At 36.9% G+C, this 15,768-nt stretch overlaps 1 protein-coding gene across 7 annotated transcripts in view; it reads left to right on the forward strand.

The window, feature by feature from the left end:
- The window catches only part of MLLT10 (MLLT10 histone lysine methyltransferase DOT1L cofactor), a 115,064-nt gene that overhangs the window by 32,462 nt on the left and 66,834 nt on the right, over nt 1-15,768 (forward strand). For 6 of the 7 annotated variants that reach the window (XR_016467815.1, XM_031614447.2, XM_090142930.1 and 3 more), the window contains 3 exons: nt 1,734-1,837; nt 4,611-4,704; nt 6,707-6,802. Coding sequence is in view for 6 of the 7 variants with exons in the window: in XM_031614447.2 (XP_031470307.2) it covers nt 1,734-1,837; nt 4,611-4,704; nt 6,707-6,802 (294 nt within the window). In the remaining variant the exon portion in view is untranslated. The remainder of the gene's footprint in view (nt 1-1,733; nt 1,838-4,610; nt 4,705-6,706; nt 6,803-15,768) is intronic. The other variant, XM_090142931.1, reaches the window with a different exon arrangement.

Below are 15,768 nucleotides of genomic sequence, written 5' to 3' on the forward strand. Positions count from 1 at the left end.
GTGTGGAAAGCTAAGAAGTGGCCAGTCTCCAACCCAATGGGTAGTGTGTGGTACCTGGCACAGCAGGAGCAAGGCAAAGATTCATGTCCCCCTTCCCCAGCCTTCAAGTGTTAAGAGATAGGGTATGGTTTTGGGTTATGTTAGCTACTGCTCTTAGTACTCTTCTGAAGGCTAGAGAAAACCATGCCAAATAATTCATCTACCTCAGAGTCTTGCACAGTAACAAAAAAGCTTTAGTTGGCTGACTTCTCATGTTAAGTATTGAAGATGGATAACTGTTCAAGGCAGTTCTGATTTCAGAATTTCACTCATTTTCACTTTTTTTTTTTTTGTAAAGAACATCAGTTTTGCCTTATTTCCTTTTTCATTCTCAATTTCAGTGATGTTTTGGGACATTTTTCTTAAACACTGGGTAGTAGACATCAGCTTATGTTCTTTTTATTTATTTACTATCCTACTCTCTTTGTGTTTCTGGAGGAGGTTGCAATGCAGTTGGGACAAATCAGTTACACCTAAGGTCTTACAGTGGAGTACCTATGGATATTGGTGTACCATTGATATTTGTCCCTTCAATAAGATTGTCTTATTTAAGAAGAGGAACTTGATTGTACTGATGCTGGATTCATTAAGAATGAACTGATAAACAGTTAAACTTTACGTGGGCTATAGTTTGCAACTGATGATACAAATGTGATGTGATAGATTTTTTGTAGATGACAGTTTGGTTATTAGAGGAGTTGCGGAAGATGATGCACTTTTGACTAATGCTTCTCACTGAAATGCTAGTGAGAATTTGTAGTGATGTCTAGTGTAATAGTGAGCTTCCATACAAGTATCCCTGTTCATCAGCTACATATAAAATAATGTGATAGATATTGCATTCTTCTTGATTTTTTTTCTCCCCCACATTTTATTGAGAATGTTTTCTAAAAATCTCATAAACTGCCATTGTATCCCAGTAAGGCAAATTTATGAGAGAAATTCTGTGAAAAGCTTTTCAGGTGATAGACAACTCATTCTCATTTTAGCAAGTTTTTAAGCTTGAAATAGGTTTAGTGTATTAATTTAAACTTTGTTTACAGAGAGTTTTTACTTGATTACTTTCTAAGATGCATATGAAGCTATTTGAAATTAAAGCAGAACTCTATTAAACACAGTATTTAATTGAAGGTAACTGAATGTCATATGAATATTGAAGCACGCTGTGAGACTTCTGAAAATTGTTTACACCAAATGTGCAAGTAAAATTTTAAGCTTGCAGCTTTTCTGTTGGTAGTTTGTGTAGATATATGCATATATACCTTATGGTACCCACTACTGGTAGGCACTCAGTCTGGTTTGATGTTTCTGAATGTCATAGCTACAAGTATTGTTAAATGACTGTCAAAATGATTGCAGCTTAAAAAGACATAAATGCAAACTTGAAAGCCAGGAAAATCCTAAAGCCTAATGCTATTAGCCTTTGGTTGTTTAACCATTTTGGCTGATTGAGTAGCAGCATAGAATTTAAATAAATTAGTATTTGTACTGCTTTAGCACTGATGAAGTGTTATATAGATCCAGAGCGTCTACCAGATAATCTTCTTTTGCAAACAAGTGTAATTAGACTTCTTTATAAAGGAGTTATTACATAAGGTTAGATGCACAATCCAACACTTCTCACCTTAGAATTTCTTGTGACGCATAACTTATTTGTTTGCATTTCATCATATTGAGTATTTTCTCTTTGATAGACATGCTATATCTGTGATGAACAAGGCAGAGAAAGTAAAGCAGCCACAGGTGCATGCATGACATGTAACAAACACGGATGTCGACAAGCTTTTCATGTAACATGGTAGGTATATTTTATTATTTCACATATCTGAAAGAATTTTCCAGAGAGTCAATTCTACACTATAAAATGAATAAATGCTTTGATTAGAATATTTTGGGGTGAAGAAATACAGTGAAGTGGTTTGTGTAGAAATACTTGATTTTATTAGAGTTTACTGATTGTATGGCAGTGGTATCATATACATTGCTGGGAACTGTAATCTGATAATACTCCTTCATGTTAAGTGCTCTGTGCTTATGTGAGTAAGGTTTAGTATTTCTTGTCCTATCCTCTTTTTTAGATGTTTATAGGATACAGGAATGGGAAGGAATGTGAATTGTTGACCTGGTGATTTGATGTTATCTTTTGATAAATCAGTAGGAAAAAGTGTTGAAACACACATTAAAAATGTAGTAAAGGGACTATTTTTGGTTTTCAAATATTTGGAGTAGTTCACCTCACCAGCATTATGTAAATGGTACACATCTATCCTGAACTATTTATTTAGGTTTCATCTGTAGCTGCTGGAGAAAAAACAGCCATGTCTGCCTGATTCATTCCACTTTAAGCTATTGTGGTTGGCAAGCATTCAGGAGATACTCGTCTCACTTTATGGGTTTCTAAAAGAGTCTGTATTAGATGACAACAAATGTCAGCAAGATGAGGCAAAGGGATTTACACCCCAGACTTTCTGGGGGATATTTACTCTTTCAAATTCAGCTGAAGCTTTTTTGTAATAGCAGACTTATACAGATTGTCTAGGTGCGTTAGCTGTAGATGTACTCATCAGTTTTATGAGTGCCCCTTGTGCTCCCTCATTTCTGTGCAGAAGCTCAGTCTAAGAAAAGGTATTTGCACACCTACTTAAAAGTATTTTCTTCAGTGTAATCAAATGTTACTTTGAATGTCTTGTTCAGATTAAGTACTGATAAGTACTGATTTCTTTGCAACTCTGCACATTCTCGCTTGCAGAGATGGGGACCTCTTGGTTGTTGTGTGGTTTTTTTTTTTTTGTTCTGCTCCTTCAGTACTTAGACTTCAACATCCCTCCAGGTAACTAACTTCTTCATAGCCATCTAGTTTTTCATTGGATGTAATCAATGTCAAGTTTGGTTTTATGAAAACAGACTTTGCTCCTGAAAACTTGCATAGCGCTGTATAGTCAATGAATATAAAGATGTTATAATTATGAAATAAACAAGAGAGTTTGGCAAAACAGATAATAATGACAAAAAGAGAATAGATAAAAAGCTTACCCATGCCCTGGGCTCACTGCAAAACTCCAGAGGAGGGATCTGAAGAAGAGATCCTTCCCCACTGGTAGTCAGCTCTTAAATGGGTTTAGGAGAGGTGGAGCCAGGCTCCACCCCTTCCAGCAGCACAGATGAATTGCCTTCAGCTGTGCTCCTGTGACTGATTCATTGCTCACCTCAGGTGATCAGTCAAAGATTCAGCAGTTCCCATACAACCACCTTGAGAAATTGCTTGTGGATGTGGAAAAACAGTACGCATCCAATTGTTTGAAAGAAGAGTCCTTTTCATCTGTTTTCTCTTTCTTCCAAAATCTTATTATCAGCGAGTGTAAAAAGAACTTGGGAATCACATTCAACTTAAAAAAAAATATACCTTTTGTTATCTTGCTAGTTCGTAGAATTTTTGTTTCATTGTGAACAGATATGTACCAAAAAATGATATCTAACCAGAGAGTATTATATTGATATTGTATTGAGGATATTGAGAGGCTTCTGTAACATTTTTGAAATGGAAGGAGAATGTGAAAACTATAGAGAACAGAGATCCGGGTCAAGCTGTGTCAGTTCTGTGTTAACAAAACTAATGTCTGAAGAAGGAAGAGCTGGAGTCCATCTGTTTTTGTATGACGAGCTTAGAATGGCAAATCTTTGCTTATAGCTGGCATCTGCTGTAGGTGTGCATGTATTTAGTAGGCAGTATTTCTGGATTGCACAAGAATGTGATATATAAATGGGGGGAAAGCGATTTTTAAAAAAGTGAAAATAAGCTGCCCTGTACATTGATCTTTCATTTACATATTTCTTTACATCACTTTGTCTGTAACATTGCATTATTATGCTAATGAAAATGATGAGGAAAATGAGACCGAATACTTGGTTTTTCAATATCTAACTTGGTTTTGATACAGAAAATAAATCAACTTTACTAATGGTGAAAAGCAAATTTGATTTGAAAAATGTAGTTGAATAAGGTAATATTAGCCCAGACAAAGTGACACTGTAAGTCATTTTCTTCTTTTAAAAGAAATTAACCTGCCACAGTCTTTTAAACCCATGAAATATATTAGATTTATTATGTCATTGAAGTTCTATTTAAAAAAAAAAAAAAGTAATTTTCTTGACAGAGCAGGGGAAGGATATATGCAACTTCAGAAGAATTTCTTCTTTGGATCCACACTATAGTTTTGTTTAAAAACAAGGCAAAAGCCAACCTATTCTTTCTGCACATAATTTTGACTTCAGTTTGAGCTAATAATCATCACCAACTGCTTTGTTTATTTGTGAAAGTAACTCAAATTTTTCAAGCTATACATTTGTTTGAATGGTTTGTAGATCTAGGAGAAAGTCATCACTGCAGGTAACCATAGATTTTTGCACTGAGTTGACAGAGGTGGATTAGGTGCTGGCATGCTGTTAGAAGTCACGTGTGTGGAAATCTGCTCTAATTAAATACAAATACAAGCATCCATGTGTTATCAACTGTGTTATTTTGGTGCAAGTTGGTATTTCCTTGTCATGAATATTGTATGGTTTGTTTCTAGTGCACAGTTTGCAGGACTTCTTTGTGAAGAAGAAGGCAATGGCGCAGATAACGTCCAATATTGTGGCTACTGTAAATATCATTTTAGTAAGCTGGTAAGTAATGGTTAAGTTCTGTACATTAATGATACTAACTTATTTTTTCACTCTGAATTGCTGTTAACTAGGAATTGTATTTTCATGTGGCTCAGAAGGTAGATTTTTTTTGTAGCTTTTGATTCTAGATAAAAATGTTGTTTATTTTCTAAATGTGTATTTTTTCCCTCTGGCAGAAATAGCACATGCATCTAGTTTTTATTTGTATTTTTTGCAATTAGCAGTTGAAAATACTTCTTCCTTGCTATTCTGTATATTGGATTATAAAAAAGGCTTCTATTTCTTTCTCCATCTGTCATTCTGTTTTGCTGTTGTTCCTTCTGCTCTGTCTTCACTGTATAGCCAGTGGATTTCCTACTCATTAGTTCTCTTAAACACAGTCTCAAGAAGATGGCTTGAGGTTTGATGGTTTTTTTTTTTTTTAAAAAAAAAAGAAAACAAAACTTTGAAACTTCTCAGTTATTTCAGCAGCTTTTTGTGTCAGGCTTCTCAAGCTTTTCCTTAAACACCTGTGTGACAGTTCCAGATCTGTGTGTACATGTGTGGACTTAAAGAATTAAAATCATTTGAGTTGGAAGGGACCCTTAAAGGCCATCTAGTCCAACTCCCCTGCAGTGAACAAGAGCACGTACAGCAAGATCAGGTGCTCAGAGTCCTGACTGGTCTGAACTTGAGTGTCTCCAAGGACAGGGCTTCTGCCGCCTTCTCTGGGCAAGCTGACTTAAATGGTTTAGTGATATTTTAAAAACATTATTTACAAACATTGACATATGAAAATTAAAATATATGGACTGAAAATCATATGTTGCTGTAAATATGGTGAAACTTGTATGCTACTTGTTCTCACTGCGGAAAAGCTGAATATTCTGGAGACTTACTTATGTTGCAGTGAAGTAAAAACAGGGCCAATGAACCCATTTAGGTTTCTAGATTATAAGCTCAGGAAGGTTAGCTCTGTGAATGTTGATGAATTTGTTTCATAATGAAGATAAGTCAGGGTCTTCTAGACTTGAATTAATCTTTTTTTTTTTTTTTAAATTTAAATCTTGAGCAAAGTATATTAGAAGAACAGAAATTATGCATTACTTACCAGTGAAGGCAAGCTCTATACTTTTATGCATCTGATTTTAACATGCCAGTGCAGCTGATGTACAACTATTTGAAAAACAAAGTAATAGTAAAGACACAGCACCATATTTGACATGATAGCTTGCCATTGCAAGAGGTAAGAACAGTAAAGACTGGAAAGTTCATGCTAGTGTTCCAATGTTTCTTTAGAAATATTGGGACTGTTGTTACCTGATAAATACAGATATTTGTTATCTATTACTGAAAATCATGGATTTTTTAATAACTACTGAAAATGTCAGCTGGAAAAGCACTGACTTGAAGTTGTTTATACAACTCAGTTATAATACAGTGACAAACACTTTTTGGACACTGGCTAGCATAAATATATGTAGCTTCAGAATAGGCTCTTGAACATAATGGAAATCCATGAAAAAAAATTATGTACTGCTTATGACATGGTTGTAGCAACTTGTATCCTATTTAGAAAAAGACCACGGTTTTAAAGAAAATATCAGAGAGGTCACTTGACTAATAAATGGTGAAGCCATAAAGCAGTTGCCTCACATTGCATTTTAGGCACGTAACGTAACAGTGTTAGTAATGCAACTTCTTCACTTGAGCAGCAGCATCTCTGTTTTATGTTACGAAAACTTGAAAAATGTGTCTAACATCTTTTAACCTTTAGAAGATAATGTATATTTCTTTGGTAAAAAATTTTGTCTGGGAGGTAAAGTCAGTGAATGGATAGACATTTTCTGGGTGTATGTTCAGTAGTCTTGTTAATTTTACTAGTGTTAGTTATTTGTTGAGCTTTCAGAAACTGAAGTTTTTTCTTCAAGTACTAAGGCATTTTATCAGTGAAGTGCTTTCTATTTTTTGTTTATTCAAATGATTCCTTTTGTATATCCATAAATATGTTTTCTCTTTTTAGAAAAAGAGCAAACGGGGATCTAATAGGTCATATGATCAAAGTTTAAGTGATTCTTCCTCTCACTCTCAGGATAAACATCATGAGAAGGAGAAAAAAGTAAGTGGATTTGTCGTTGCTAATTACGTGGCACATCTGCTTAATAGTAGAACTTTCTGATAAACATTTACCTTAACTTTTGCTGAAAAGTATGAAGGAAATCTTGTTCCTGAAGCACTGGATAACACAGGAGATGAGCTAGTGGTTCTAGGGTCCAGTCAAAAAGCATCTTCAGGTGTGCTTGTACGCATGCCTTCCTTTTTCTGTTTCCTTATGGCTAATTTTGGGATACACCCTGAAACGCGTCTGTTGGGAAGGCTGTTTTCATGCAGCTTCATTTGCCTTAGTTCTTCTAAGAGATATTTTTCTTTTTTGTATAGTTATTGTGACCAGGAGGAAAATAATAAAGGGAGTAGATTATTCAGGAAATGTCTGAGTAATCAACATCTAGTTCATCATGTTTGTTGCATGCTTTTCGCTATCAAGGATCTTACGTCTCTTGTTGACGCGTTTTAATGGTACTGCTGATCAGATCCACTGAGGTGACAAAATACCTTGCAATCCACCTGGGATTTTTCCAGTGAAGGTACAAAGGTAGCAAACCAATTGCTAACTTTGTCATTGGTGAATTCTTGTAAGAATTTAACTTCATATATTTTTAAAAATGAATTTTAAATTTATGGTGATTATTTTACATTTCTAGTGCTGTTGATTAATAGTTGTCTGTGGGAAATTTGTTATCTAAATACAGCACAAACAGTGACACAGCAATACAAATTATCTTTGAATTTTTTTTTCAAGCCTACTTTCTGAGAATACATGCAGAACTGCTCACCTGCATTCCTCCTATACAACTAACTTAATAGACTTTTCTGTGAGTTTGGGTGGACTAAATTTTGTATTTCTCAAAAGCATACAAATTGAGAAAAACAAAATATGTACCAAAGATATATACTGAACAAGTGTATATTATCTAGAGGAGCTATATTTATAGTGACATTTAATAACAAATATCTGTCTTCAGGGCTCTAGTCTCCTTAACATTGGATTTGTTTTCAAGCTTACTTCCACTCTGGATGGTGTTGATTTTCATTGTTCCAGGACTACTTTTTAAAAGATGCCTTTATGTCTGGTTAATAATAGTGGTGAGTAGTTCTGTTTTCATCTGGCACTGAAGGAGTACGTGCACTGTGATGTAGTAGTACCTCTGAATCAAAATTTGCCTGAAAATAATGAAAGTATGGATTCTTAGCATTTTTTTCTTAGCAATTTGAGCATAGAAGGAAACAATTTTGAGTGACACTACAGAATTACTTCCAGGGTTAAGAGTCTGCTAGGCTACTAGCTTTACTTTTTCTTTAATTTGCTTAATCTTCCACTGTTAGTGTATTGCAGGTCGTGCTTTTAAAAAGTACATATATGGATTTTTACTCAAATTGACAAAACCTTGAAGTTAAATTTGAAGAAACTTTGAGTTGTTTCATGCATCTGACCTGAAGGAAAAAAGAGTGACTTTGACTGGAGATATATTTCAGGCCATATCATCTATGAAATAGCTTGAGAACACAATGTATCTTCAGTTTGTTCTTCTAACTGCTGGGCTTTTCTTGTGCTGTGCTCTTCTTGGCATTGTTAATGTTGTGTTTTGCCATTGCAACTCCTTACCTTTTTCTGTAGCTGTAATAAGTTTGTGATGAATAGAGTTTTAAAAGTTTTTGTACTTTTCATGAACTGAAACACAGTTCTCCAGAAGATTGCGTGACCTGTAATACCAGGTAAAGCAACACTGTGTAACAAAGTTACCTCTGGATTGATGTTTGGAGGTTGTCAGAGCATGTTATAGATTTTTTACATAATCAAGTTTAATTTGCTTTGTATGTTGTATTATAAGATGCCGTTTAAAGTTAAATTAATTGATAGTGTAAGTCATGACTTGGTAGTAGAGTGTTGCAGTTTTCAGAATTTGTGAATCACTTAAATTTTCATGAGTGGAAGCTTTTGTTTTGGAGTTTTGTCTGACATACTTAATAAATATCCATGCTTTGTAAAATGTTGGCCAATAGAACTAGTTTGGTATGAAGGCTGTAAAGATAAGCAGTAGCAGATATAGCTGCTTTAAACGGGTTTTTTATCACTTGAAAAAGGCAGAGCTTACAATCTAGTAATAAAGTGGGAATCACTTACCTCTTTCTGAGGACCACAGCTCACCAAACACTCCAAAGGAGGTAATTCTGTTCAGCTGCCAGCCCTTAAATGAGGTTAGGGAAGGGTGGACCCTGGGTCCACCCCTTCCAGTCACACACGTGAATTGCTTCCACCTGCACTCCCACGACTGGTTATGTCCCTTTACCAGGTGCTCAATCACAGGTTCAGGCTTTGACCTCACGGTTCCAATACAGAGGCTCATAGAGTAAAATTACTACCTCTGCATGATGACTTATTTTATTGTACTGTATATGTTATACATTACGTCTTGGAGGAGAAGGGTAATTATTTAGGGTGATTTTTCTTATTTTGTCCCCTGCAAATCCATTTGGAATCTTGATTATTCTCAGTGTAAATATTTGTATTTTTATTTCTATATAAATAAAGAGTTTTAGGGAGGGTGTTTTTGTTCTATCTTTCATCTTTGTACTTTGGAGATCTGGATAATCTGAACGTTGGGCGTCCTTCCATTCAAAAAGACAGAAACTGTGAGCTGAAAATTGGGTGTAATTATTTTGCTCAGACCTGAAAAACTATCCTTAGGAGTCAGTACTGGGACCATTGCTATTTAATATCTTCATCAGTGGAATTGAATACATCCTCAGCAAGTTTGCAGATGACACTGAGCTGTTTGATATGATTGACATGTATGAGGGATAAGATGCCATTCAGAGAGATCTAGACAGGCTGAGCAGTGGGCACAGGCAAACCTCATGAGGTTCAGCAAACCCAAATGCAAGATCTTGTGCCTGAGTGCAATCCTCACAATCAGTACAAGCTGGGAGAGGAAAGGATGGAGTAGAGCCTGGCTGAAAAGTACTTGCAGGTAGTGAAGTCATAGAATGGCCTGAGTTGAAAAGGGCCACAATGGTCATCAAGTTTCAACCAGCAGTATATCCCTGCAGCCCAGAAAACCAACCGTATCCTGGGCTGCAGCAAAAGAAGCATTGTCAGCAGGTCAAGGGAGGTGATCCTGCCTCTCTACTCTGCGCTGTGAGACCTCACCTGCATATTGTGTCCAAATGTGGAATCTTCAGTACAGTGGACCTGTTGGAGCACATCCAGAGGAAGGCTACAAAAATGATCCCAGGGATGGAACACCTCCCCTGTGAGGACAGGCTGAGAGACCTGGGGCTGTGAAGCCTGGATAAGATAAGGCTCTGGGAAGACCTGAGAGTGACCTTTCAGTATCTACAGGGGGCTGTAAGAAAGAAGGGAACAGACTCTTTAGCAGGGTCTGCTGTGACAGGGGGGCATGGTTTCTAACTACAAGAGGAGAGATTTAGATTGGATATAAGGAAGAAGTTTTTTTACAATAAGAGTATTGAGGCACTGGCCCAGAGAGGTGGTGTATGCCCCGTCCATGGAGATACCCAAGGTCAGGCTGAATGGGGCTCCCTGTTCATTGCAGGGGAATTGGACTAAGTGATCTTTAAAGATCCCTTTGAATTCAAGCACTTCTATGATTCTGACCATTCTATTAATACTAAAAAGTATTATATTGCAGTAAGAACGGGTTGGTCTGAAAATATTGGTATGGATAGCTGTCATTTTTGCAAATGAACACTGAGTTGAAAAAATTTGTTTTCCTTCAGAATAAATATTAGTCTCGTTTGGGCACTGTGCTTACAAAATTAATGTGTAAAGATGTAACAGTAAAAAAAACAACTAAAAAGCTTAGGTATGATTTAACTGTAATGAGCAATTTGAAACTACAGAATAAATAGCTTAGTTACTCTCTAATTACTATGGCAGTAAAAATGCTTAGTTGTTGTGGGGAGATGTTTTTTAGAAATGATTAGAGATGAGTCTGTGTATCTCTTAAGTGGGATTGGCAGTATCTTGCTTGATGTTCCACTGTAATTCCTCTTTTTTCACTTCCCAAGTGTTTATCTCAAGGTTTTTGGGGAAAAAACTTGGGGAACAGGAGGCTGTGGAAGAACACCTTATTCTGCTAATGTTGCTAGTAGCTTTATCTTTGGAAAGAACTAAAGCAGGAATTTTGAATGCCTGAGATCGACCTTGTGTCACAGAGATGTTTTTTGCCACTCGTGGAAAATTCAGCAAGCTTACTGCCATTTTGTGTTTTTATTTTTAGCAACTGAAATAACCAGAAGTATGTGCCAGAAGTGCTTTGATATATGTGGACCAGGACAGAGAAATATAAAACTCTTTGCTACAATGTGATAATAGCCTCTGTAAACTATACAAGAAAAATTCGATGGCTAGCAAAATTTAGAAATTCTCTTTACAGTAAACTTTATTTTTTCTCTTTAAAGAAGAACAGTCTGTATCTGTTAAGGATTAATGGTGCAGAGATGAACTTGAGAGAAGACCATAGAGGAGCCTTAGCTGCTCTTTTATATTCTTTTGTGAAACTATTTCACTTTGGCTTTTGTAGTAAGTTCTTTCCACACTCATCAGAAGAGAAGGAAAGATCACATTGCTTTTCCAGATTGCCTCCCTACCCTGCAGCGATCAACTGAAATACTTTCAGTTAAAAATAACCATTATATACTTATTATATTATTAAGTCTTCATATTTTATTCATTATTATGATGTTATTTTCTTTAGTTTCATCGATAGTTTTCTAACACTTTGAAGTAAAGGCATTAATTGAACTGACTGTCGTGTGGTTTTTTTTTTTCTTCAATCTCAGTGTGTTGTGGTATCCTTTGCTTGACTCCTTAGTGTTGGTACTTTGCCACATTATAAGATAGAGGAGAGTAACTTTTGAACAAACACAGCAGAGTATCAACTGAAATTTGAAGTGACTTGCACAGTTCTTATTTGAGAAAATTATGCAGTGGATGTTGTTAGTAATTTGAAAACAAAATGTTGTCTAAATATTAAAAATAGGGTCATTAAGTTTACTGCTTGATTTTGTTTCCATTTGAGCAATGTATCTACCTGTATTTGTATTCTGTAACAATAACTGTGAAAGATGTAGAAGTAAATGGTGCTTTAAGATACTCTTCTTATTTGCTTTGGATCCTAGGTTACACTATGATTATTAGTAGTTCATGTTGACTTTGTTTGACTTGTCACTCTTTGACTTGTTTGACTTGCAACTGTTCCTGGAAGATATTCTTGGTACTTTATTTAACAAAAAAAAAAAAAAAAAGGTTGTATCTACGTGCTGTTCACCAGACACCAAGTTTTGCAATTAGAGGTGAATTGCAGTGTTAAGCTTGCTGAACCAGGAAAATTTAATTTATCCCTTTTATTTGCCATTGTATTTGCGTATTTTTTTACATATATTTGATGGGTGTCTTTAGAGATACCTTGCAGACAGTGTAGCATTTCATAGTATGTAACATATGTTTTAGATGCTTGCAGTTTTTTATAGGAATAAATGAAGGCGAACATAGACAATAAATAGAGTAATAGGTAGCTTAGATTGGAAGGGACCTCAAACAACATCCGGTTCCAACCCCCTGCTGTGAACAGGGTTACCAACCAGTAGATTTGGCTGCTCAGAGCCTTATCCAGCCTGGCCATGAAAGCCTGCAGGAATGAGGCATCCAGAGCCATGTCATTGAGAAAGGTGCTGAAGAGCACAGGTCCCAGGACAGGCCTCTGGGTGACATCACTTGTGGCTGGCCTCCTTCTGAACATAGAGCTATTGATCACAACCCTCTGGCTGTGACCATGCAGCCAGTTCCTAATCCACTGATGAGTACCACCTTCAAATCTGTATTTCTCCAATTTAGAAATAAGAATGTGGTGTGGGACCATGTCAAAGGCCTTGCCTAAATCCAGGTAGATGACATCACTTGCCCTTCCTTTGTCCACTGATGCTGTTGCTCCATTTTAGAAGACTCCATGCTGGTCAGTCACGATCTGCCCGTGGTGAAACCATTGCTAATGTCTCAGATCGTTTCCTCATCCTGCATGTGCTGTAACATATCTTCCAGGAGGATCTGCTTCATAATTTTCTTAGGCACAAATGTAGCTCCCTGTTCTTAAATTTCTTTATCCCTTTCTTAAAAAATGGGAGCACTGTTTCCCTTTTTCCACTAACTGGGGACTTCGCCTGACAGCCATGACTTTCAGATATAGTGGGGAGTGGCTTGGCAACCACATCTGCCGGTTTTTGAGGATCCCGGGGTGCGTTTGTCTGGCTCCATAAACTTGTACACATTCACTCTTATAAGGCAGCCTCAGACATGCTCTGCTCTTACAGTGGGAGGGATTTCACTTCCCTGACCCCTGCCTAGACAGTCAGGGACATGGGAAGCTGGACTGGCAGTGAAGACCAAGGCAAAAAACTCAGTTACCTCAGCCTTCTCCATGTCTGTTGAAGCCTGTTCCCCCTTCTTGTTTATCAGAGCGGTTACACTTTCCTTTGCCAATCTCTTCTTACCAATGTTTCTAAAGAGACATGTTTTGTTATTTTTCATGTCCCTCATCATGTTCAGTACCACCTGTGCATTGGCTTTCCTGATCCCACCTCTGCATTTCTGAACAGTATTCCTGTACTCTTCCCAAGCCACACATCCTTGTTTCCATTGCCTGTATGTTTCCCTCTCCCTCGGTTTGACCAGCAGTTCCTTCTTCAGCCATGCCAGTTTCCCGCCTCTTCTTTTTGATTTCTTGTGCTGCAGAATGGAGAACTCTTGTGCTCTCAGAAAGGTGTTCTTAAATAGTTGCCTTAATTCAGTTAATTTGCACCATTTTTTTGAGTTTATAAATTCCTATTTTATAAAGTGAATAGAACTAAGTATCCGCCGTTAAGCATGGATGTGAAACTGTCTAAATAACAAGAGGATCACATGTATGTTTCTCCAAAAGTAATGACTCCTATTTATTTCCATGGAAACTACAACAGGTACAGAGAACACAGTAACACTATTTGATAGAGCAGTCTCAGCTATAAAACACTATTTTTCAGCACAGTCACCACCATTAGTTGTGCATTTTTGCCAGTGGTGAACAAGAGCCTATGTGCTGTGTTCATAGAAGTCCTCATGGCCTCTCAGAACGTGTTTTGTCTTTCACGTTGCTGTCATCACTGCTGAACCGCACCACCCACTGCCTCATAGCCACTTTTTGATCTCCATGCATGTTCACCAAGTGTCAGTGGATGTCAGTGGGTGCCATTTTTCTGCATGGAGGAATTCAGTTCCACCCCTTTTCTTCATGTGCACTTCCAGGTCAGACGCTAGTCCATATCCTGCCCCTCTGCTGCTATCTATCACATGGCAACAGCATGTCACGGAATACTGGTTGGAAGGTTCAACCTCTACTGCCATACCACCAGCATTCTTCTCTGACATTGTGGGCCGACAAAATGAAACAGGAGAAATTGCTCATATTTTATATCTTGAAAGAGGAGTAGCTCATTCTGTGTTTGTTATATGCTGCTCTTGTATAAAAGGGAAATTATGGATTTTTTTGGCAGTTTTTCTTGCCAGTTCTTGATTGCCAGTTAAAACTGTCATGATCACTGTATTGAAGTGAGCTTTTTGAGTCTTTTAAGTAATAGTGTCAAGGATTGGCAGTTAGTAACAGGTTCCATGCTTAGGGGTGAACATATGTGTGCTTAAATAAAGTTGTCAGTATGTTCTGCCTCATCTTGTAAACTACCTCTTATATATTTTCTTTTACTATTGTGACCTTAGTAATGCTGCTACTGTATTAAAACTGGTGTGGTTTATATTGTATAAAATAATAGACAGATACCTTTGTGAGGGCTGTTCTTGTCAAGACAACATAAATTAGGGCTTGAATGTGAAACGTGTGGACCATGAGTATCTTTCATTCTGGAATTGTGATGGCTATATTACTAAAAACTACTAGTCACAAATAAGAGCCAAGCATATCTTGTATTAAGAATTAGTAAAAACTATACACAGTTGTTTGTGAGGGACATGAGTTGTGACAGTGACAGCTATGGATTTTTAAGCTTCAGTGATGAAAAGATGGTGCAGAAAAACAAAAGAACAGTAAGAGTACTCCGATAAAAGGACATTATTATATGTTGTAATTATTTGAGGGAGTAAAAAATAGTGTCTGAAAAATAACAGTTTAGACATTTGGCTGGTTTTGCTTGTGAGAATCACTAGGGGAATTAGATTTGAAAATATGTGCTAAAAACTTGGGACAACCACAGGCAGTGCAGGTCGTGTTTTTTGTGACAGAGGGAATACTCTGCCAGGAGGAGTCCTTGTTAAGAGTATTTTTTTTCTGCTTTTTTTTCCTGTGTGAAGATTTGCTCTGCTGTCAGTCAGTTGACATCACTGCCTTCTCTAGAATGATAGTTTCCAGTGGCTTTCAGGATGGGTGTAATGGGAGCTGTGGCTGATCAGAGGAGCAAATCTGATAAAAAGTGAAGCATATTCTGAGTTGCCATGAAGGACCAGCTGTTTATTTTTTTTTATGTAAGTGAGAAAGATCATTGGTTTGTGTGTCCTTTCAGACTGACTTGATTGAAAGTTTTGATATTTGTTAAATGTTGTGGGAATTCATGTCGCTTTGTTACTCCTTTTCTGGATCAAGAAGTGAATAATGTTTTAGAACTCTTGCTATGCTATGTATGCATCTTTGTGGTGAGATGAGTGTGCAACTGCAGGAAGTCAATTTATTGGCAGCTAAAGCTCTTCATCTCAGCAGGTTGTTGAAACATTTATTCTGATCTGTGTAAAACCTGAGCATTCATTTCAAAGGTTTTCCTGCAAGTGAATTTTTCCCTACTTCTTTGATGTTAATTCCATCTGGAGTCAATTCACGTTCAGAAGTAGGATACCTGAATTTTCGTTAGAAAGGAAGAAACAAGAAAAGAGGAAAAAATGGAGGCATGATTTGTTGGAGGAGGTAA

This window comes from Phasianus colchicus, chromosome 6 (genome assembly GCF_987193195.1).
Source record: "Phasianus colchicus chromosome 6, bPhaCol1.hap1.1, whole genome shotgun sequence".
NCBI classification, from domain to species: Eukaryota; Metazoa; Chordata; class Aves; order Galliformes; family Phasianidae; genus Phasianus; species Phasianus colchicus.